Source organism: Folsomia candida, unplaced genomic scaffold (genome assembly GCF_002217175.1).
Source record: "Folsomia candida strain VU population unplaced genomic scaffold, ASM221717v1 Fcan01_Sc019, whole genome shotgun sequence".
In the NCBI taxonomy this organism is placed as follows: Eukaryota; Metazoa; Arthropoda; class Collembola; order Entomobryomorpha; family Isotomidae; genus Folsomia; species Folsomia candida.
In genome coordinates this window covers 133,686-154,983 of record NW_019091211.1, presented here as the reverse complement: position 1 = coordinate 154,983, position 21,298 = coordinate 133,686, and the positions used below count along the sequence as shown (strand labels likewise).

At 36.5% G+C, this 21,298-nt stretch overlaps 6 protein-coding genes and 2 long non-coding RNA genes across 11 annotated transcripts; 4 read left to right on the top strand and 4 right to left on the bottom strand.

The window, feature by feature from the left end:
- Nucleotides 1–522: 522 nt before the first annotated feature.
- Nucleotides 523–2,439, top strand: LOC110857534 (alpha-L-fucosidase). Its single transcript, XM_022106124.2, has 6 exons — nt 523–810; nt 880–1,179; nt 1,245–1,402; nt 1,471–1,604; nt 1,671–1,876; nt 1,947–2,439. The coding sequence occupies exons 1-6, from the start codon at nt 579–581 to the stop codon at nt 2,360–2,362; spliced, it is 1,446 nt and encodes a 481-aa protein (XP_021961816.1). The 5' UTR covers nt 523–578; the 3' UTR covers nt 2,363–2,439.
- Nucleotides 2,440–3,542: 1,103 nt separating this feature from the next.
- LOC118438338 lies at nt 3,543–4,002 on the top strand. The gene is made up of 2 exons (XR_004836697.1): nt 3,543–3,658; nt 3,726–4,002. It is a non-coding gene; the product is annotated as an uncharacterized LOC118438338 (long non-coding RNA).
- Nucleotides 4,003–7,613: 3,611 nt separating this feature from the next.
- Nucleotides 7,614–8,102, top strand: LOC118438270. The gene is made up of 3 exons (XR_004836683.1): nt 7,614–7,692; nt 7,766–7,895; nt 7,961–8,102. It is a non-coding gene; the product is annotated as an uncharacterized LOC118438270 (long non-coding RNA).
- Nucleotides 8,103–9,531: 1,429 nt separating this feature from the next.
- LOC110857533 lies at nt 9,532–10,833 on the top strand. 3 transcript variants are annotated; one of them, XM_035858105.1, is made up of 3 exons: nt 9,532–9,938; nt 10,015–10,298; nt 10,370–10,833. In XM_035858105.1, exons 2-3 carry the CDS (start codon nt 10,120–10,122, stop codon nt 10,653–10,655), a joined length of 465 nt encoding a protein of 154 aa, XP_035713998.1. In that variant the 5' UTR covers nt 9,532–9,938; nt 10,015–10,119; the 3' UTR covers nt 10,656–10,833. The 3 variants fall into 3 exon arrangements, with proteins under 3 accessions (XP_035713998.1, XP_021961815.1, XP_035713997.1); XM_022106123.2 differs by having other exon boundaries at nt 9,532–9,980; nt 10,045–10,298; XM_035858104.1 differs by having other exon boundaries at nt 9,532–10,298.
- Nucleotides 10,834–11,350: 517 nt separating this feature from the next.
- Nucleotides 11,351–13,705, bottom strand: LOC110857532. 2 transcript variants are annotated; one of them, XM_035858103.1, is made up of 6 exons: nt 13,477–13,705; nt 13,161–13,378; nt 12,729–13,023; nt 12,406–12,629; nt 12,104–12,318; nt 11,351–11,619 (listed from the first exon to the last, which is right to left on the bottom strand). In XM_035858103.1, the coding sequence occupies exons 1-5, from the start codon at nt 13,592–13,594 to the stop codon at nt 12,124–12,126; spliced, it is 1,050 nt and encodes a 349-aa protein (XP_035713996.1). In that variant the 5' UTR covers nt 13,595–13,705; the 3' UTR covers nt 11,351–11,619; nt 12,104–12,123. The 2 variants fall into 2 exon arrangements, with proteins under 2 accessions (XP_035713996.1, XP_021961814.1); XM_022106122.2 differs by having other exon boundaries at nt 11,575–12,318.
- A 173-nt stretch (nt 13,706–13,878) lies between these two features.
- Nucleotides 13,879–16,788, bottom strand: LOC118438327 (pancreatic lipase-related protein 2-like). Its single transcript, XM_035858298.1, has 2 exons — nt 16,273–16,788; nt 13,879–15,165 (listed from the first exon to the last, which is right to left on the bottom strand). The coding sequence occupies exons 1-2, from the start codon at nt 16,618–16,620 to the stop codon at nt 14,926–14,928; spliced, it is 588 nt and encodes a 195-aa protein (XP_035714191.1). The 5' UTR covers nt 16,621–16,788; the 3' UTR covers nt 13,879–14,925.
- Nucleotides 16,789–17,697: 909 nt separating this feature from the next.
- On the bottom strand, nt 17,698–18,619 carry LOC110857578 (MOXD1 homolog 1). The gene is made up of 3 exons (XM_022106167.2): nt 18,289–18,619; nt 18,051–18,212; nt 17,698–17,983 (listed from the first exon to the last, which is right to left on the bottom strand). The coding sequence occupies exons 1-3, from the start codon at nt 18,565–18,567 to the stop codon at nt 17,873–17,875; spliced, it is 552 nt and encodes a 183-aa protein (XP_021961859.1). The 5' UTR covers nt 18,568–18,619; the 3' UTR covers nt 17,698–17,872.
- Nucleotides 18,620–19,960: 1,341 nt separating this feature from the next.
- On the bottom strand, nt 19,961–20,938 carry LOC110857579 (MOXD1 homolog 1). The gene is made up of 3 exons (XM_022106168.2): nt 20,459–20,938; nt 20,222–20,383; nt 19,961–20,153 (listed from the first exon to the last, which is right to left on the bottom strand). The coding sequence occupies exons 1-3, from the start codon at nt 20,735–20,737 to the stop codon at nt 20,043–20,045; spliced, it is 552 nt and encodes a 183-aa protein (XP_021961860.1). The 5' UTR covers nt 20,738–20,938; the 3' UTR covers nt 19,961–20,042.
- Nucleotides 20,939–21,298: the final 360 nt, after the last annotated feature.

The following is a 21,298-nucleotide window of genomic DNA, read 5'->3' as shown; positions in this document are numbered from 1 at the left end:
GGACAGTGATTGAGCAATGATATATTTGGAAATGATACATATCTGTAGAATGATTTCATGACGACATCACATGATGAGGTGATCTCAATTATTTACATTTTTGATGGATTGAGGTTAGCCGTACTATTTATATTAATTTGCGCTAGAATGGGTGGAGAATTGTTGAAGTGATTAATCACATTTTTTGATTAAGACAATAAACCCCTTGAAATTCCAGGTTGATAAATATCTGGAATAAAATGTGTGGTCAATTGTGTTGTGTGTACACAACAATGTTCCTGCTGGCCTAACCCTTTTTTGATTCGTGTGCATAAACCAGATTGGCTTGATGTGAAGCTCGTACCGTTGAAGTTTATTTGCCTAAAAAATATATGTATATTGATATTTTTAGTGATTATCAACAGTGATCACTCAAAGTCAGTCTTCACGTGGATAACTGATGGCTAAATAATAATTGATGGCTGGATAATGCAGGCTTATTTGACTTGAGAGGTGTGTATATAAAGGGAAATCTCTTGTTTATTTGGGTTGTGTTTTTGCAAGCACGGTGCCCAGGACATTGTCCAATAAATGATAAGATGGCGGCGCGTCTCAAGACTCGAGCAGAGTTCTTGCTGCTGATAATTTTTGCAGTTTTGAATCCAATTAAGTCACAATATACGCCAGACTGGCCGAGCATTGATGCCCGGCCGCTACCTGCCTGGTACGATCAAGCGAAAATTGGGATATTCATCCACTGGGGGGTTTACTCGGCCCCAGCAAAATCCAACGAATGGTTCGGTGCGGAGTGGTTTGAATGGGCGTATATTTGTAAGTGGAGAAAATTTGGGTATTTTTTTCTATTTGGTTATATATCATGGTGTTATTTTTTGCCAACAGCCGGACAAAATTATCCTGGTGATGGCGGCACCCCTGGGGACCCACCCGGACCTGGAAGTCCAGCGTTGATTGAGTTTATGCAAAACAATTACCCACCTGGAACCACGTACCGGGATCTGGCTCAAGACTTAACTGCGGAAAGTTGGAATCCTGACGAGTGGGTGACACTTTTCCAGAATGCTGGTGCCAAGTATGTCGTCTTGACGTCGAAGCATCACGAAGGATTTACGTTGTGGCCGTCCGCTTACTCTGACCCCAATTGGAACTCGGTGGACAATGGGCCACATAGAGATCTCGTGGGTGGGTGGAGCACATAATTTTTTTGAGTTTATTAGAAGGTACGAAGGACTAATTTCTGCTCGTAGGTGACTTGGCTGCTGCTACGCGACGTGGTGGACTTCGTTTCGGACTCTATTATTCTCTCTGTGAGTGGTTGCATCCGTTGTGGCTACAAGATAAGAGGAGTGGCTTCTCAAGTAACAGATTTGTGGAGGAAGTAACAATGCCCAAGCTTTATGAAGTGGTAAGTGAGTGAGTGAATAAAGTGAAAAATCGTTGAAATATGGCTTCAAATATTAAACTTTGGTACAGGTTAACCAATATCAACCTGACGTAGTATGGTCAGATGGTGAGTGGTCGCATGATTGGTACTGGAATTCTACAACATTTCTTGCTTGGCTGTATAACGAGAGCCCAGTCAAAGATTCAGTTGTGGTCAACGACAGGTAAATAATTAATGTCACTACCGAACTTGCTGAGTCCATCCCTAACATGAATAATTATAATTTTAGGTGGGGCTGGGACACTACAAACACACACGGTGGCTTCTATTCCGGTCAAGATCGATGGAACCCTGGAGTACTCCAGCCACACAAGTGGGAAAATTGCTTCACACTTGACAGATATTCTTGGGGATTCCGAACCGACAACCGTTTTGAGGACTACATGAGACCAGAGGAGATTATCTCTACTATGGTTGAGAGTGTGTCTTGTGGAGGTAATAATTGCCAATGATATGATTTTCTTGCCAATAATTGAAATATCGCGAATAATGAGAATTTACTCAGGAAATGTTCTTATCAACGTTGCCCCGACAAGGAATGGCTCGATTCCGCTTATCGAACAGCAACTCCTTGGCGAGCTGGGTGAGTGGTTGGGTATCAATGGAGACGCGATTTACAGCAGCGTCCCGTACGAGGTGCAGGAAGATGTCACGACGGATGGCGTGTGGTACACAAGCAACGCACTAGAAACTGTAACTTACGCAATTGTCACCAGATTGCCCACGGAGGACACTCCACGTATCCAGCTTGGCTCGATTCCCTACGCAGCAGGGATGACGATTCAACTACTCGGAAATCAAGGAAATTTGGAGTACTCGTGCAGAATACCGTGCAATGATAACCCTGGAATTACTGTCGTATTGCCCCCGCAGAATCAAATTCGGTCCAAGTACGCATGGACGTTGGTCATCACACGCTAGATATAATCGAGCATAATATCCTAAATAAATTACGATGGACTGATGTCAGTATAATAAAATTTTATATCACCAAATACCATTAGATAGCAAACATTATTTGCTTATGTACGTATTTTGAAAAATATTCGATTTTCTCACACTGCTGACTGCATCCTACCACGCCTAAATTGACCGAAAGTCAGCTTGTTCAAATGCATGGCCACTCCAAATTGGAAACATCTTTCGAAACATATATTTTTAAAATTAAGATATCCAAAGTATGTCACAAAATCAAATCAATCGTAGACTATTCTAGCTATTGTGAATGTCATGAATTATAAAATTCAATTAGTGTTTTCTCTACGTACATATACCAAAAATCTTACATACATACATATATGTAGCTGCTTGTTTTTTGACAACTGAACCCGTGTTCCCTAACTGGCAAATTCACACCTATAATTTCATACTTTTGTATATTATTGCTAAAAAAATATGTATTAAAAAACACAGCTCCCAGAATTGACGCCGTATTAGAATCATGCATGACTATTATCTTTAATCAATAACAAGCCGACATCGGTTATATACAGAAATTACTTGATTGGTGAGCGATAAGTTCATGATATGTCAGGATTGTAATCTACATATTACTACTGATTTTAATTTATTTTTATAAATCTTCAATCAAGCAGCAAATTAACAACACTTGGTCTAAAGTCAGCTAACCGCAAGCATCTCTATGCGACTTTTCAATACAGCAGATATTTTGAAATGGCAAAAATCACTGGAATTTTGGCACTGCTATTTTCAATTGTTTGCATATTTTTTTCGGTGAATGGATCCCCTGTTAAGACGAATGGAAAAGTAATTCCGTTCAAAATTGGTACGAACTTTGTAGCAAGAAGTAATGGAAACTAAAAATAGTGTTATGTAAATTTAATAAAATGCTGTGCAAAATTTAAGGGAATGGAACTCTGGAGATAACACATCTGCTTATCAATGAATTGGTAAATAATTTGGAATTTTAATTTTAATTAGATTTTAATTTCAATTAATTAATATGTGTGTAAATGGTATCGTCTTGAGTAATCGAAATTGTCCCAAATAAATATACAGATTATTCAAACTACATATGAAAATTTGACAAAATTTTGAAAATCTCATAAATCATAATATTCCTATACCCTTTCCAGGTCCTACCTTATGACGCGCTACTACGATGTGAAAATATCTATTTAGGACGACTTGTCACAATTTATAGCGCCGTTCAAGAGGCCGTGATTACGGAAATCATTTCAACAACACCTTTACAAGGTTTCACAACAATAATAATTGCTCTTTGATTAAGTTAAATTGACCAGCACACTTTTAATCGACACAGGCAAAATTATCACCGCGGGGAAATTCAATATTCGAAAATTTCAATGGGAATGGATGACCACAGGGGAGGAGTTGACGTATCGAAATTTCGCAAATCAGTTAGATGCTGAAGGAATGTGTTGTTTTAAATCTATCTCCGCTACACAAAATTACCAATGGTTTGCATACAATTGTGACAGCGAGAGGGGCGTGTATATTTGTGAGGTTGTAATTTAATAAAACCGAGTCCTTTAACTTGATATGTAAATTTCAATTGAGTGGCAAACTACATAATAATGCAAAGCCATAATAAAATAATATTGAGATCTATACATTAATTTTAAAGTACGACATCGTTGTCTAATATTTTGCACAATTTTGCACGCTTTCATGAAATGCGCACCTACACCTCAACCTATTTTATTATTTTAGACTACTAGCGATTAGTACAATGTGCATATTATGCATAAAAATAATAAGTAAATGCTTTTACTGATTATAAATTTCCCTGGTAGATATCTTTTGGAAATTTTGAAGTAAAATTATTTACTTGTTTTTATGCATATGTACGGCCCAATACTTACTGGGTGCAGCATACGTAATACATTTATATGTATTAATCAATATAGATACGTAAATGAAGTGCATATTTATCAAATATATATCTACTTATGTACCTACATAGGTACACATAGGTCAAATTCAAATCATATATGATTTAAATTTGACCAAATAAATTCGCAAAGTTGAGTCTGACACCCGTGATCATTATTTTTTAATTCGGTAACATAAGTATGTACCTGCTTCAATTGAGGACTGATACATAACAGGCAGTACATTTTAACTAAATTGAGGATTTAATCGCAACACGCATACATATGTTTGTATATAAAAGTGCAGAAAATTCGTGTCAGATAAGATCTCATAAATATCCCATGACAATTCTATGTCAACTTCACATCGAAATTTACAATATAGCTGCACTCCAACCTAGGTTTAGGTCATAACATTTGTCGGTCCTAACTCGCATGGACTACAGATTCTGTATTCTCTGTATTCAGCACGACCAGTTTACCAAATCTTGGACAAAATTATGTCTCAATTTCCCACCTTTTGTTTAATTCTTCTCATATTTTTATCCAGAGTAGAAGGAAAGGTAGAAATTAGCGATTTCTTCCCGTTCGGAACGTCCTCAGGTGACGTATCTTTCCCAGCAAATGATGACGGCTTCGCGACAAAGCAATTGACAATGACTTCCGAATTTAAATTCTTCAATGTGACCTACTCCACCCTATTTGTCAACAACAACGGGGGAATCTCATTTTCCCAGGGTCTAAACAAATATAAGTATATTAAAAAAAATATGCATTTTTGCCAAAGTTTTATTAGTATTACCAATCTCTAACTAATTAAAATTGTAGGTGTTAGTGCATACACCCCCACTTGCGGAGCACTATCTGTCCCAATGATTGTCCCATTCTGGGCTGACATTGACACCCGGAAAGGTGGCTTTGTGTACTACCGGGAGGCTACGGATGCCTCCCTCCTCGACAAAGCGAAGCGTGACATCGATCTTGCATACCCCAACCTGCCTAACATTCGATTCAACTGGATTTTCGTCACAACTTGGAGCAACGTCGCCTTCTATGGCTCATCATCCAGTTGCGACGGGCTCAATAAGCGGAACACGTTCCAGCTGGCTTTAGTTTCAGATGGGTTATATTCATTCGCCATTTTCTACTACAACACTGTAACCTGGACGACTGGGACGGCGTCAGGGGGTGATTCATGCGGGCTGGGGGGAACGCCAGCAAAGGCAGGATTTGATTATGGAGATGGCCGAACTTTTTACACGATCGAAGGCTCTTGTTCATCCCAAGTTACAAATTTGCCGCAAACCACGAACGTTGAAAGTCCTGGGATATGGGTTTTTAAGATTGATAATGAACTCGAAGAAGGTATGGCGAGGTTTATGCTAAATTTATGCAAATTTGCAAAATACATACTCCTGTAAAAAAAAGTTGCAATATTTTTTTACAGCATGCGGTTTTATCGGGAATAGCTTAGAGTATATTGTGACTAATCCGGTTCCCTCGAGTACCGCGGAAGGATACGTGATTTGGTAAGAGCGTATAAATCCTCTCTAAATCGGCGTTACAAAAAAATTTAAATTTGCAGGGAGGCAGAATTGTACTGGTACGAGGGGCTCTTAAGTGATCCGTCGTCCGTGCTGAACTCAATCTACGTAAGGCAACAAATTGATGGAACTACTTTCAAAATTTTGGCCAGAGCGAGATTCTCCCAATATTTTGCTGAGACGGGGTTGAGATCTATGACTTCGACGGTATCTTTTACATGCAGCAGTGGATCCAGGAAGGTGCATACCTTCAATATTTCTATCATTGCTTAAAAGCATTTTAAGATGAATCAGTTTAAAATAAAAGACTTTAATAATTACTGAAAGAATATGCGTTTTACAGCATACATTAAAAATTGCATCGGCATTCGTATTATGAGTATGTGTGTATATATTAAGTTTATTTCATTGCATAGCCACCTTTTGTACATATGTACATAGCCACATGGTTGGAAATCATTGTCATTTGTTAATTCTAATAAATACGTGTCATGTATTTCAATTAATTTATGATTTAGCTAGTATCAATTTTACAAAAAATATCATGTCCTCAGAATCCATGCATTTTTCTTCAAAGAAAATACATGTCAAAATAATTGGAATCCGCGAAGATTTTTAGAAACTTGAAGGCAAAGTTATTGACCTTATGTGCAGAGCTGTCGAACGTGAATCTACCCTATTTTTTAAGATAATTGGTTTAAAAGGAAATAAAAATTATAGTTGTAGGTGTAGTTATTTTTATTTGTTAATTCTTTGGTGGTGTCATTGGATATTATGGCAATGGTGACAAATATAATATAATATGGATCCAACTTGATTGGAGTAAAGTCCATATTTTGCATAACGGATGTATGCGCATTATTGCTTAACTTCAAAAGTTTCAACGAAAAATTAGTTCAAACTCGGTACTTGAAAGACTTTGATTGACAGGTGATACATAATAATTACTGGAATAAAACTTATTCCTGTGTAAAAATTGAATCAAGTATTTACATACATAGTTTGCATGACAAGTGATTGAAGGGTGAGCACTTACATATTTATATTTTTAGCTGTGGAATTTTCAGCAATTTGAAGGGTATAAATATATATACTTCAGTCGTAATTAATTTTACGGAGATACATAAGTGTCAAGTTTGAGATACTAGATACATGGGGCAGCCATGGACATATAACTTATAACTTAAAATTATGACGTATAACTTAACTTATAGTTATAAATATACGTCGCCTTATGGTGTTTCTATGACTTATAACTTATAAAATAAGTTATACGTCATAATTTTAAGTTATAAGTTATATGTCCATGGCTGCCCCATGTATCTATTATTTACGCAAGTAGATAGAATAATTGACACAATTCATTGGAACTTAATCATCGTTACATATTTTCTATCTGCAATATAACTGCTTAAATCAAGATATTTATTTACACCAGTCCAAATTATCACACGTTGATAAAAAATATTTTACATAACTGTGTTATGTCCTTCCACGGGTGACAAATAACATCTGCCCGGGTTCCTAACCAGGCTGACTTTTTGTAGTTACTTTTTTAAATTATATTTTTCCACCACAATGATCCCTAAATTTTTTGCACTTACCATCACTCTATTCTTAATAGCTACCGTTTTCGGAGCGCCACAGAGTCCACGCGTTCCACAAACGCTACAAAACCACGTGAACAGGACGAATGTCGCAGGCAAGCTTAAGAAAGAAAGATAAATTAGATAGACCTATATTGTTTTTCATAACTATTTAAATTTTTTCGGCAGGTTTCAACTTTCTTGGGACTATCCCATCCAATTTGTCCCAACAACCGTTTTGGAGCTATTACATTAGCACAGTGCAGGTAGGGATGGCCATATAGCTTGATTTAATTTGTCTGTTCAGCTACATGCATTAGACATATTTTTATTGTCCAGGTCTCTTGGTCTGGTGCGTTGGGAGAATGTCTCGTAAATTTTCAGGGACGCCTCCTCACAATTTATAACCGAGACGAGGATGAATTTATACGGATAAGGTTAAGGTTACAAGCAGAAGGGTTAGGGTCAGGTGAGGGAAGAATTATAATACTAATTACTAAATTAAACATTATTCTACTGATAATTTAATTCAAGAATACGAAAATGTCTGGTCTTCTGGGAAATATAATGTTCAAACATCAAAGTGGGAGTGGGCATCGACTGGAGTAGGAATCACCTATGAAAATTGGGCCGAACCTCCTATCGTCGGTGCCGGAAGGTGTTTGTGTGTCGTTGGGGAGCTATCCAGTTATGGATGGGTTTCTGATGCATGTGCCACGACTAATTATTTTATTTGTCAATTTTAAGAGGAAAATAAATTATTGAGTTAGTTTACAATGTCCTGTTTAATCATTTCAAAATTTAGGAAAATCATTCATATATGAACATGAACCATTTGGGAGGGCACATTTCTCCGTTGGTTTGGTTATCAAGGCCAGGCTGTATTTACATTGTTCAATCCGACCCAGTCGTCGGTATTGTAATAGTGCCTTGGGCAAATCTCGTCCTTGCGTAACGCTGTGCTGGTGCTTTAGTCATTCTACTCATTTTGATGGCACTATTGAGTATCGAAAAAACGGACGTTGATTCTTGACCCACCGCTAATGCAGATGGACCTCTTTGAGGGGAGGAAGCGGTCCTCTTGCTTCCTGCAGTTGTCCCAATATTTGCATGCACTGGCAACAACGATATATAACGCAATGTTAATGATGGATTATAATTATTGAAACGATAGTAAAGTCCCCTTAAATTAAGTAAGTAGTACAAAACCTTATCTAAGAATTAATTTAATGTATCAAAGCCAATTTTTTAAGTTTTTTAACCAATAAATACATATAATTTGTATGTTTATGTATCTATATTTCGCATTAAGCAATGTTCCTCATAACTCTTTTTAACCATAATCTATAATCTCATAAGTTGAACAAAGCTGGATGTTTGGTCACGCCAGTTCACGCCACCCAGCCCACAAAAAATTAAGTACATTATGACGAACCCAAACGGTAAAAAGTTCGAAAGCATCCACAACAAAACCGAGACATCCCATAATAATACCCAATTGGGATAGGGTCCAATATACACATATTTATTACTTTCCTGGTCAATGTGCTTACAGAAACATAACCCAAATAACAAAAGCGTTCCCTTTATATACACACCTCTCAAGTCAGATAAGCCTATATTATTTAGCCATCAGTTATCCACGTGAAGACTGACGTTGAGTGATCACTGTCACGATAATCACTAAAAATATCAATACATATTTTTGATACGAAATTTATACGGTACGAGCTTCACACCACGCCAATCTGGTTTATGTACACCCAATCAAAAAGGGTTAGGCCATGAGGGACATTACAATATTGGACACATTTACATATTAACCAGGAATTTCAAGGGTTTTATTGCCTTGCTTAAAAACATGATCAATCACTTTAATAAGTAATTCTAGCGCAAATATAAACAGTGAAAATGACCTCAATCCATCAAAAGTGCGAATACATATCCTGAGATCACTTTATCATCATGTGATGCCATCATGAAATCATTTTTAAATAGATATTTATTATATAATTGTCCAGTCTGTTCATACTACCAGATAAAAAAATCCCCAAAGTACAAAAGGGGATCTGCAAACACAATTCTTCACAGTCTTTCCTCAGTCATCAATAAACGCCAAGCGAAATCATGAAGTTGATTATAGTCATTTTAGGAATTTTAAAACTTGTGGACCTTTCCACTGCACAGTCTGACGTCGTAGGTAAAATCACGATAGGTTTCCAAGGGTGGTTTGCTGCGCGGGGTGATGGATCCCCAATAAACGAGTACTGGCACTGGAGTCAAAATTGGGGTCAACCCCCATCCCTCACCAACCATGTCATCAAGTCCTACCCAGACATGCGGGAATACACCGAGTATTTTGCCACTGATTTCCCAGCCCTTGGGAACGGCCAACCGGCTCGAATTTTCTCGTCTTTTAATGACCAAACCCTCGACGTCCAGTTCCGCTGGATGAGAGAGCACGAGATTGACACGGTCGCCCTACAACGGTTTAATCCATTCGGTGGTGAAGGTTAGCTATCACGTGTAATTGAGGATCATTAATTGGTTCAAGGTGAGACTCTCATATCAAATAATGATTTTTCTAGTAATTAATACTACCATGAATTAACTCAAAGGATCAAGGTCTTTACGTTATCGGAGGAGTGCCCACACATTGGCGAAACGGGAACGAGGACTCGAGACCAGGTTTCATGGAAGTCTACACAGCATTTCACATGATTTCTCCCTGGATGGTGGGTCGCATTGGAAGTATTCCTGACGTCGATAACTTTTACAACAACGTGCAGACACCTGATCATGACCTTCTACGTACCCTTGGGATCGATTATCAACCCTGCGTCCTACCCGGTGACCTCTTCGAGAGACAAAGGTATGTACATACAAGTCTGGAATCGGATTTTTTCTTAAAGTCTGACGAAATAATCGATAAACTATTTCTAGGCAACACGGAGATTTCATGTGGAGACAATTTTACAACATGAAGAGGATCGGAGTGGAGGGGATTTACATTTCCATGTGGGACGAATACAATGAAGGAAACCAGATTGCCAAGACGGCAGAAGATAACAGCCAGATTCCAGTGGGGTCCCCGTTTTTACCTTTGGATGAGGACGGCGTCCGTTGTTCGGCCGATTATTACCTTCGCCTTACTCGTGACGGGGGACGGATGTTGAAGAATGAGGCTCCTCTCACGGAGCAAAGGCCAACTGTCCCTTGGCCAGCATAGAATTAATTTAAGACGCAGGAATTAATTATTAAAGAATATTAAAAATAAATTAAGGTGTAAGAATATGGCAACGCCCTTATCGTACATTTTTATTTTCCAAATTCCAAACGCCTTACAAAATTTGTGCCATCTCAACCAAAGTGAAATAAAAAATTGGACTGAAATCCTTCACACTCTATACACACAAATTTTTCTCAGTATAATCAGTTTCATAAATCCTAATGGCGAGGTAACCCAACGCCGTTGCATCAATAACTAATCTACAGTACATATTCAAAGACTCTAATTTTTTGATTTATATATCATTTTTCTTAGGTGAAGGAAAAGTAAGCATAAGGTGATCATATTAAAAGATCACCATGGTTACGGCGAAGCCTAAGTATGCATTCAGCTGCAACTTTGAAAAGGTCGCACTGAGATTTCGCCCGAACCGTGCATTGCATGAAAAACATGTTGAAACAAAAAAACCAGAGAATTCTGTTTTACAGATACGTTTTTTTTATTTTTTCAAAAATTCTAATTCCTTCAGGTAGAAAGTCCGATGCCTAAAATTTCAAATCCATTTCTTGGCATCAAGGAAGTGTTTCCGACCGGGGGCTTGCCATTTTTATTATTCTCCAGGATAATACGCAAATTTTAAGCCTTTATTCGACTTAATCGGATGAAAACTCACGGAATTATAGCTTTTTGAAATATTTCCATTAAGCAACCTCCTGGTTGCTAACGTGCGCTAATAGTTTATTTAGCATCGATATTCAATACTCAACATAACCAATGTTGCTAGACAATCGAATTACGTTATTATTAGATCGCTAAGTGTCAACGCATGTTGCAACAGAGCAATCCTTAAAATTCAGAAACTGGGGGAATAAATTGGTTTACCGCGCATCCACCCACAGGAGAATTAACAACGTTTAAGGTTTTATAATTGCATCTGATTTTATGCATATAAATTCACAAATCACTAAAAATAATTAAATAAATAAATTTTAAAAAACAAACTTAGGTGAAGGACGCGCTTAAAATATTAAAACAAGAAGCATTAAAAAATGTCATAAATCGTTTAATATTTATTAACTTTTACTTTACCGGGGGCCCAACTAACACAGGAAAAAAGCTATACTTTCAAGCATTTGGAACAATTATACGAAATACGTAATATCTATTTGTATATTAAACTTGCAAGATTTGAATGGTTATCTTTCAATAAATCGCGACACTTCTTACAAAGGAAATTTGTTCATGTTCTGGCGTATTTTAATAACTCCCTCTGTAATGCTGCATTTAATATTTAATCAAGTCATTGGTTCAGCTACATTTATTGTTGATTATCATTGCTTTGAAAATTTAATAGTTGGGCCCACGGTGAAGTAAAAGTTAATAAATATTAAACGATTTATGACATTTTTTAATGCTTCTTGTTTTAATATTTTAAGCGCGTCCTTCACCTAAGTTTGTTTTTAAAAATTTATTTATTAGAATTTGATATTTTATCCGTATTAAAAATCCTATGTATAGCTGCTTTCTTTAATTTGACGGATTGTACCCCATTCTCCCCAATTGATAAATTCACACCACCAAACGCCTCATAAAACTTGATAGCCTTCGTATTCGAGTCAAGCACTTCGAGAGTAAATCCTTGGCAACCATTGTCCAGAGCAAACTGTAAATGCAGATTATCGACATTTGAATTTGACCAAATTAATCTTAAGGCTTATTAAAATTAAGTATTTATGAGGAATTTACGTACACGAGCAACTTGCTTGAACAATTTCACACCGATTCCTTCACCTCTGTGCTCTTCTTTGACATAGATGTCCTCCAAATGTACCAATTTCCCATGGATGGGATTAAATTCAAAGAACATTAAATTATAGCCAACTATTTTTACAAGTCCATTTTCACCATCATTCAATTCTGCGACAAACGAGTAAAAATCAGGACTGGTTTTTTGGAACCCGTCACGTTGTAAAGCTGCAATGTAATATTTAGACAATGTGAAAATTTAATAAAATTTTACATCTTATGTAAATCTAGGTTTTCAGAAAATTTGCAAAAATACAAATTATTTACTTTTTGCATCTAATTTATTATCCTGGTCTCCTATATTTTCGAATTCATTAAGATCTTGAATCATTTTTTCAATGTGGTTACAATCCTTGGCTTCCGCAGGTCTCAAAATAACATTTTTTCCCTTCTTGTCATTAAAGTTCAATAAGTTCTCTACAGCAGTTTTATTCAGATGATAATTTAGCCAGCCTTCAGTACTCGTGAGATTTGTGGCGTGGTGTTTCATAAAGAATTCCATCCCTGCGACGTCATGCTTCCGGATTGGGATAGAAATTTGTTGCCCTTTCTCCTCAGCAGACTATTTAAACACCAAAGTATTTATTTGGAAGATTTCATAATTATAAATAATTACGTCACACGCTACGTTACGTGTGTAATTATGATTATTTTATTATATATCATAATTGTGAGAATAATTCTTTAAGGAATGGTTACCATGCATATATTTTGCAGAAGCAGATATCCTACACCGCGTCTGCGATAACATTCTGTAACGAAGAAAGTATTGATCTGAATTCCAGGACCTTCACCTTCCCACGTGGAGTATTTCGTGTGGTACAGCAGCACGCCGACAATTTTGTCAATTTTATCAATTGCGACAATTCCTGAGAAATAGGACGATGAGTTCTTTTTTGGGTTGGCAAAAAGGAAGTCTGAGGAACATTATAAAAGTCAATATACATATTTACATATATACACAATAAATCATTTAAACCATGAAACGTGTCAGAAAAATTATTGAAAGTGTAACCTTTTTCATTGAATTTTACGATATTCTGTTCTCCCGGTGAGGTAGACAGTTCTTTAATTAATTGGAAAACTTGACCGTAGTCGGATTCAAGGAGTGGTCGAATTATCAATGTTTTCATGTTCTAAAAAATTCTAAATTTCAGCGTAAAGACTTGAAATATATTTGTAATTTTCCACGAAAGTGAACTTTGTTGAACTCATTACATAACTTATGTGCAAGTAGATAGATACGTACATATGCATATATGTAGTATTATGTACATATGCAAATCCCGCATATGCTCGGCTGATGATTCATCTCATGTGAAATACAAGGAACACGATAAAATCATGTACATATATTGCGTAACGTTGAACGTGAATATGTGACAAGTTACGGATTTGAATAAAATAAAATTCATTCGTTCATTTAATTTTATTAATTAAGTATAGTTAATATTACATTAGTTAAGTCTTTTATTTTAGTTTAAAAAAATTCATAAAAGTTGATGAATGCAATTCTGCATGGAGCATTATAAATTTCGATAACGACTTAAACAAGACTTTACATTAGTTTACATGAGTACTTGATAAAAATCAGAAGATTTGTCAATGAATTAAATGTTATTTATAATTTTCTTTGCATTAAAGCTAACACACGGTAACACTTACATTCACAGAATTCCAAGTCATGGATCACAAATTTTGAAGAGATCATAAGAGACAAGATTAAATCTAATGGTGATTTTTCTAAACACTAATTCTACTAATCATCTCATTACTTAAGGCTCTTCACAGCTCTTGGTATCCATTATAATCCCGTAGTTTGTACATAAGACCTACGTTGTAGTCAGATTTTTTACAACAATACCCAATCCCCCTAAAAATCAAGTACATTACGACCAAACCCAACTGTAAAAAGTTCGAAAGCATCCATGGCACAAACCGAACCATGCCAAAATAATACCCCACTGGGATAGCGTCCAATATAACAATATTCAATAACAAAAACCAGCTAATTTTCAAGTCCAACAAGAGTAGGGGAACAATACAAGCAAAAATTACGTACAACACTATAAACGATGCCAACGCGAATTTTGAATACATTAAAATTATGACCGCCTTTCGTAGCGATGTTTCAAGGATGCCTCGTATTTCCGAGTCTAACTGACTCATTGGAGGCTCTCGTTGAGACAAAGTAACGCTTCCCATCATGCGCAGAATAAACCAACTTTTTACAATACTATGGCGACAGAGAAAGTCCATCACGCTACAATTAGCGCTAGATGGTGTTCTGGGGAAAAGATTGAGATCACAGTTCCGCTCGATTGTGCCCAATGTGTCGTCCGTGTAGATGCACGTGACGAATGTGGCGTCACCAGAAGAGAGGCGACTGTCGCCGAGGTCGGGAACTTCGTCAAATAAGGGTCCAGCAGGATCCAGACCGGTCATATTGGCGATGAGAGAGTTATTACTTCCATCTTTTTGTAACAGTTCTTTCTCCTGCAATGCCCATCACGTGTGCGCCGAGGCTGTGGCCCGCCATTTTAATTTGATTCGGAGGTATTCCAAGATTAGAAGAAATCCAGAGTATTTCCAAGCTCACGTTGAGGGCTACGGCAGGAACGGTGTATTTGACAACAATTGGGTATTGAAACTGACCTCGGCTGCTCTCCTTGGACCAATCGACGACCACGACGAGGTCAGTGTTCTAAAAGATGAGAGAAATGCATATTAGTTTTAAGCTTGTATTGGTAAAAGTCCCCTCGTAATAAATTGTTAGTGTTACTGCATAATAACACGGAACTGGAATGTTAAACTTGAAACGTTTCGTTGGAAATTGATACATGTATGTACATATATGCAATTTGGTTTTATTAGAGGTACATACATACAAGTTTATTCTCGGAATACGTATTCAGAGTTATTTACATGCATCTTTATTTTTGTCAAAGTATTTGATAGCGAAATTCAAGTATTTACTTTGATTATCATGGCTTGAAAATATAATTATAAAACATATGAAAATATGTACATATGATTTTACAAAGCACGAAAAATTTTGAAGCATGAAAGGGTATAGTAAATAATTAAATATATTTATAAATTTTCATGTCTACACCCAGAAAGTACATATGTATATGTACCCAAATTTCCGGGAATCTTTACCGATTCCCGGAAATTTGGGTATGGAAACTTGGGTCTCGGAAATTTGGGTATAAGGAAATATGGGTATTGGAAGTTTCGGTCTGCAGAAATTTTGGTCTCGGAAATATGGGTAGCGGTATATTTGGGTATGCAGAATTTTAGGTATGGGAAATTTGGGTACGACAAAAAATAATTTTGTCCGTAGATACTCTTGACATTTGTTCCCGAAGTTCGGAATTTTATAAACTTTTATTTCATAAACAATTTAAAAATTGTGGGATCATATCGAAATAAAAAATATGGGGTTGCATCTACAATTTTGTTACATACTGTAGCTCATGTAATTACTTTGTAAATAATCGGCCCTTTTAAGGGCCACCACATTTTCCGAAGAGCAATAGTTGAAAATTATTTTTTGTCGTACCCAAATTTCCCATACCTAAAATTCTGCATACCCAAATATACCGCTACTCATATTTCCGAGACCAAAGTTTCTACAGACCGAAACTTCCAATACCCATATTTCCTTATACCCAAATTTCCATACCCAAATTTCCGAGACCCAAATTTCCATACCCAAATTTCCGAGACCCAAATTTCCATACCCAAATTTCCGTACACCAAATTTACCAGCGTAAACATACCGTATAGGTAAATCGAAAGAATGTACCTGGTGTGCTTTAAAAATTGCATCCTTCACTTTGTAAGACTCTGCTTTCTCTAGACTTTCACTGTCAAATCCGTGTATGTAAAACATGAATGTAAATACTATAGTATTTACATTCATGATGTAAAAGTACGCTGTGGTCAATTGCTTTCCTGATTTATTAAGAACTTGTTCTCTGGTTAAGTCCAGGTTTGGCTGGTCACATAAAAAGTAGTGGAAACGGGTAGGCTCAAAAGGTCTTGAAGGTGGTTCTTGGCTTGATGTATCCCATTCCAAACAGGACACAAATATGGCAACAGTTGCCACGATAAGGACAAGAAGAAGGATTTTGAGCGTTTTCTTGCTGCACATTTATGAAAATTCCAATTTGCTAGTAAATGTTGTTTAATTTGCAATTCAGAATAAGTTGCAATAAGTTTAAAATGTGCCTTAGTAATTAATACTGGCTGAACATAAAGAGTTAACGTGTCTACACAAATACAACAAGTTTTTTAATAAGTTAGGTTAGCAAGAGGAAGATTGCACTTGTCTTGCTGAGAAGATTATAAATATCGTGGAACCATGACAATAATGAGCAAATTGCATGGGACGGATGGCAGTCTGTCCAATGAGTATACATAAGAATCATAGGCATTTAACATTGGGTTATGTAAGTCAACAAGAAGCTGGATGGATGGAGTGATTTCATGTGCAATTTGACACTGTCAACTGATCCATGGTCAACTGTCTGTATTTCTGCTTAGGTCCTTACTCTCCTGCTACGATGAAGAGTATTTATCATTTATTTTCTTTAAAAAGTAACCAATGCATTTGTGAAGTAAATGGGATTTGGACATAACTGGAATGAACAAAATTGATGCAAAATTAAGCATTGCGAACTGTTAAAACCTACTGATACTTGCAGATAATGCCTACAACTCAATTAATTGTATCTGTGTTTTAAGTTGCATGACAAAACTGCATTGCACCTTCTGGCAGGACTTCTATGTTATCAAATCCTAGCCCTTATCCTACTTGGATAAGTGGATTGAGCGCCGTACGTAACAATAGTCCGATGTAAATCAAAAAAGAATAGGAAAATAAATGTGGACATGCACTCTCTAATTCATTCATAAATGTGTATGTACTATATGTATGTACATTCAGATGTACATATTAATTTGTGCATGGTCACATAACTGTAGATGAGACAGCTCGTAATAAAGAGCATAAACTAGTGATCCTTATCAATCATCGGCAACTGCTGCTGGTCTTCGAGATATATTAGCAAGTATGATTATTTATCTATTTATAACATGTCATTTATGTATGCACTTGTTTTTTACGTGTTTGCAGACGTACTTGACGTGTTTGCATGCAATCTGTCATCTGACGTAATGATGCTAGGAACCAATTTTGTATAATTTTGTACGACTTACTAATCTAAAATCATTATTTCAATAAGTTTGCTTATTGTTATGCATACATACATATATACTTTGTATAATTAATAATTTAGAGAGGAATTTGACACATTTTTAGCTCTTGTTGATTGATTGATCGATCCTTTATATAAATACAAGGTATAGAAGTACATTTTTACATTAATTTATATCATCAACTGTTACTTCGTCCCCTGGATAAGATTAAACAGAATGTTTCCACTCCTTCCGATCGGATGATGATGAAGGGCAGGCCACTCACCCACAGAGAATATTAGGTTCATGGTCTTGTCCTATAAGAAAAGAGTGAATAATGTGCAACATTTTTATTAATTGGTATGCTTATATTTTTTCACTCACTTCAATAATTATGTCCACCGGATCTCCAGTATTGTACAGACGGACAAAACTCAAAGTGGTCGAAACGCCGTCTTCATTCCATACCAACGACTCAACTCGCCAGTCCTGTTGTTGATCCAACTCCCTTTCGTAGGGAGTCCCCGTCGTATAAAAGGTCCAATCCTGCACAGAAAAATCAGCCATGAAAGTTATATGAGAGCAATTATTCGCATTAATATGCAGATTGATAGATAAGTACCTGCACGACGAGTTCAAAGGTGACCCAATCCATCCAGGTCACCATAGCGTCAGAATTTGTCATGCAGGTCTGGTTGGAAAATCCGAAGCCGATGTAGCCCCTCGTTTCGGCTCTGATTTCGAAATATACTGCTGGTTGACCTTCCAGCTGGCCAAGGACGTAGGAAATGTTGATCAAGTCATTCCCCGTCGGGATTATGGTTACCTCTTGACCCGTTACAAATGCAAACGAAAGGAATGCCCATAGGGACAAAACCGTCGTAAAATTTTTGGAGATCATGGTTGATGTCTTCGTGGGACGAATTTACAGAATATTGATCAAAAATATGGAGAACGGGTGTTTATGAAGGATTATTACCTGCCTCAATTAATTATCTTTTGGAAACGAATTGTCCAGTTTATCAGGACACTTGATAACAGCAGAAGTAATTAAGAATTCAATGTAACGAAAAGATATGTAAGCCGATACGTGCTATTGCAATAAATAGGTTAGGATTGCAAGCAAAATTTAAGGGATTGTCAAATATGCGAAGAGTATCATTTTGATGCATGCAGTAGACATGTGGATTTCTTATCATACATGTGTACAATTACTATATGTTGCTAGTGTCCCTGAATCATCGAGCAATAAGTTCGAGATAAAATTCCATACCCCGAAAAAAATTAAAATTAAGTGGTACTCAATCACTGTTACCGTTACATTCTTATTGTACATTTTATCTGTAGGCTAACGCTGTAACATTAATAGTAAGCACCACATGTGCATTTGCATGCATGTGTGTTGTAATTATCGCTGTATGTCAAACTGAAGTGAGGAATTATCCGAATGCCCTTGCAATTTCGCTTTCCCCACCACAAAAATTAAGTACATTGATAAGAATCAGTCGCGTTAAGTACGTATTTAATATATTTTTAAAATATAAATGTTTACAGATAAACATTAGTTTCTGAATTAAATACAGATGTATGGAATCGCAAATAAATTAAAACAAATGAATATAATTTTGATCATAGCGTATTTGCAGTTTACTCCTAAACATGTATTATAAAGGTTTATAAATGATATTGATTGTAGCCTTGTAGGATTAATTTTCCTAACTAGAACTGTCCATAGCAAACATAATTTGTCAGTATACGCAAAATTACGCAGATACTTAAGTTAGAGTATATTACGTATATTAATAATATCACTAGTGTTAAGAAAGTTCATTACGTTGACATGCACCCTTTAGCTCATTCATGAATGTGTATGTACATACAGAATATAGGTACATTCAGATGGCTATTCAGATGCATATGTATATACTAATTTATGCCTGCTTACATATCTGAAGATGAGACAGCTCGTAGAATAAACTAGCGATCTGCATCAACCGTCATTATCTGCTGCTAGTCTTCGATATATATTTACAAGTATGATTATCTATAACATGACATGACATTCGCATGATGCATCATTGCATAATGCATTGTCACATCATATTTGTTTGTTACGCGTTTGCACACGTACTTATTTATTTACTCAAAGCATGGAATCTCCATCGTGTGCACAATTTTGTACGACTTATCTATTAGTCTCATATTACTTATTCAATTTCAATCAAGTTTGCTCATTGACTTAAATACCTATGTGCATAGACTCCATGTGATTAATAATTTAGAGAGGAATATGGCAAATTTTGATTTCTCGCTGTTTAATTTAATCCTTTAATTACAATGTAAGTAGACTTGTACATATATTTATATCTTTAAGGGTTACTTCGTACCCTGGATAAGGTTAAATGGAATGTTTCCACTCCTTCCAAGCTGATGAGAATGAAGAGCAGGCCACTCACCCACAGAGAATATTAGATTCATGGTCTTGTCCTATAAGTAAAAGAGTGAATAATGAGCAACATATTTATAAATTGGTACGCTTATCTTTTTTCACTCACTTCAATAATTATGTCCACCGGATCTCCAGTATTGTACAGACGGACAAAACGCAACGTGGTAGAAACGCCGTCTTCATTCCAAACCAAGGACTCAACCTGCCAGTCCTGTTGTTGATCCAACTCCCTTTCGTAAGGAGTCCCGGTCGTATAAAAGGTCCAATCCTGCAGAAAAAATCGGCCATGAAAGTTCTATGGGTGCAATTATTCGCATTAATATGCAGATTGATAGATAAGTACCTGCACGACGAGTTCAAAGGTGACCCAATCCATCCAGGTCACCATAGCGTCAGAATTTGTCATGCAGGTCTGGTTGGAAAATCCGAAGCCGATGTAACCCCTCGTTTGGGCCCTGATTTCGAAATATACGGCTGGCTGACCATCTAGCTGGCCGAGGACGTAGGAAATGTTGAGCAAGTCATTCCCCGTCGGGATTATGGTTACCTCTTGACCAGTTACCAATGCAAAAGAAAAGAATGCCCACATGGACAAAATCGTCGTAAAAATTTTCGAGATCATGGTTGATGTCTTCGTGGGACGAATTTACAGAATATTGGTCAACAATGTGGAGAACGGGTGTTAATAAAGGATTGATCAATAATTAACTGCTTCAGCTAATTATCTTCTGGGAATGAAGTGTCCAGTTTATCAGGACACTGGACAATAGCAGGGCAAATTAAGTATTCAATGTAAACAAGAGATAAGCCGATACATGCTATAGAAATAAATAGGTTAGCATTGTGTGCAAAATTTAAGAGAGTTTGCAAATAATAGTGTCATTTTGATGCATGCATTTGACATGTGGATTTCTTATCAATAAATGTGTGTGTGCCTGAATCATTCCAATGTCATTGAAAGTTCAAAATCAAATTCCATGTCCCCCCCAAACAAAATTAAAATTAATGGTACTCGATCACTGTTTTCGTTACATTAAGACCTTATTGTACTTAGTTAATGTGTACGCTAACGCTGTAACGCTAAGTAAATAAATATGAATTTAATTTACATGCGTGTATAAAAATATCGTAATTATCGCTAAAATGAAGTCAGTCAAGTGCCCTTGCATTCTCATCCACCTAC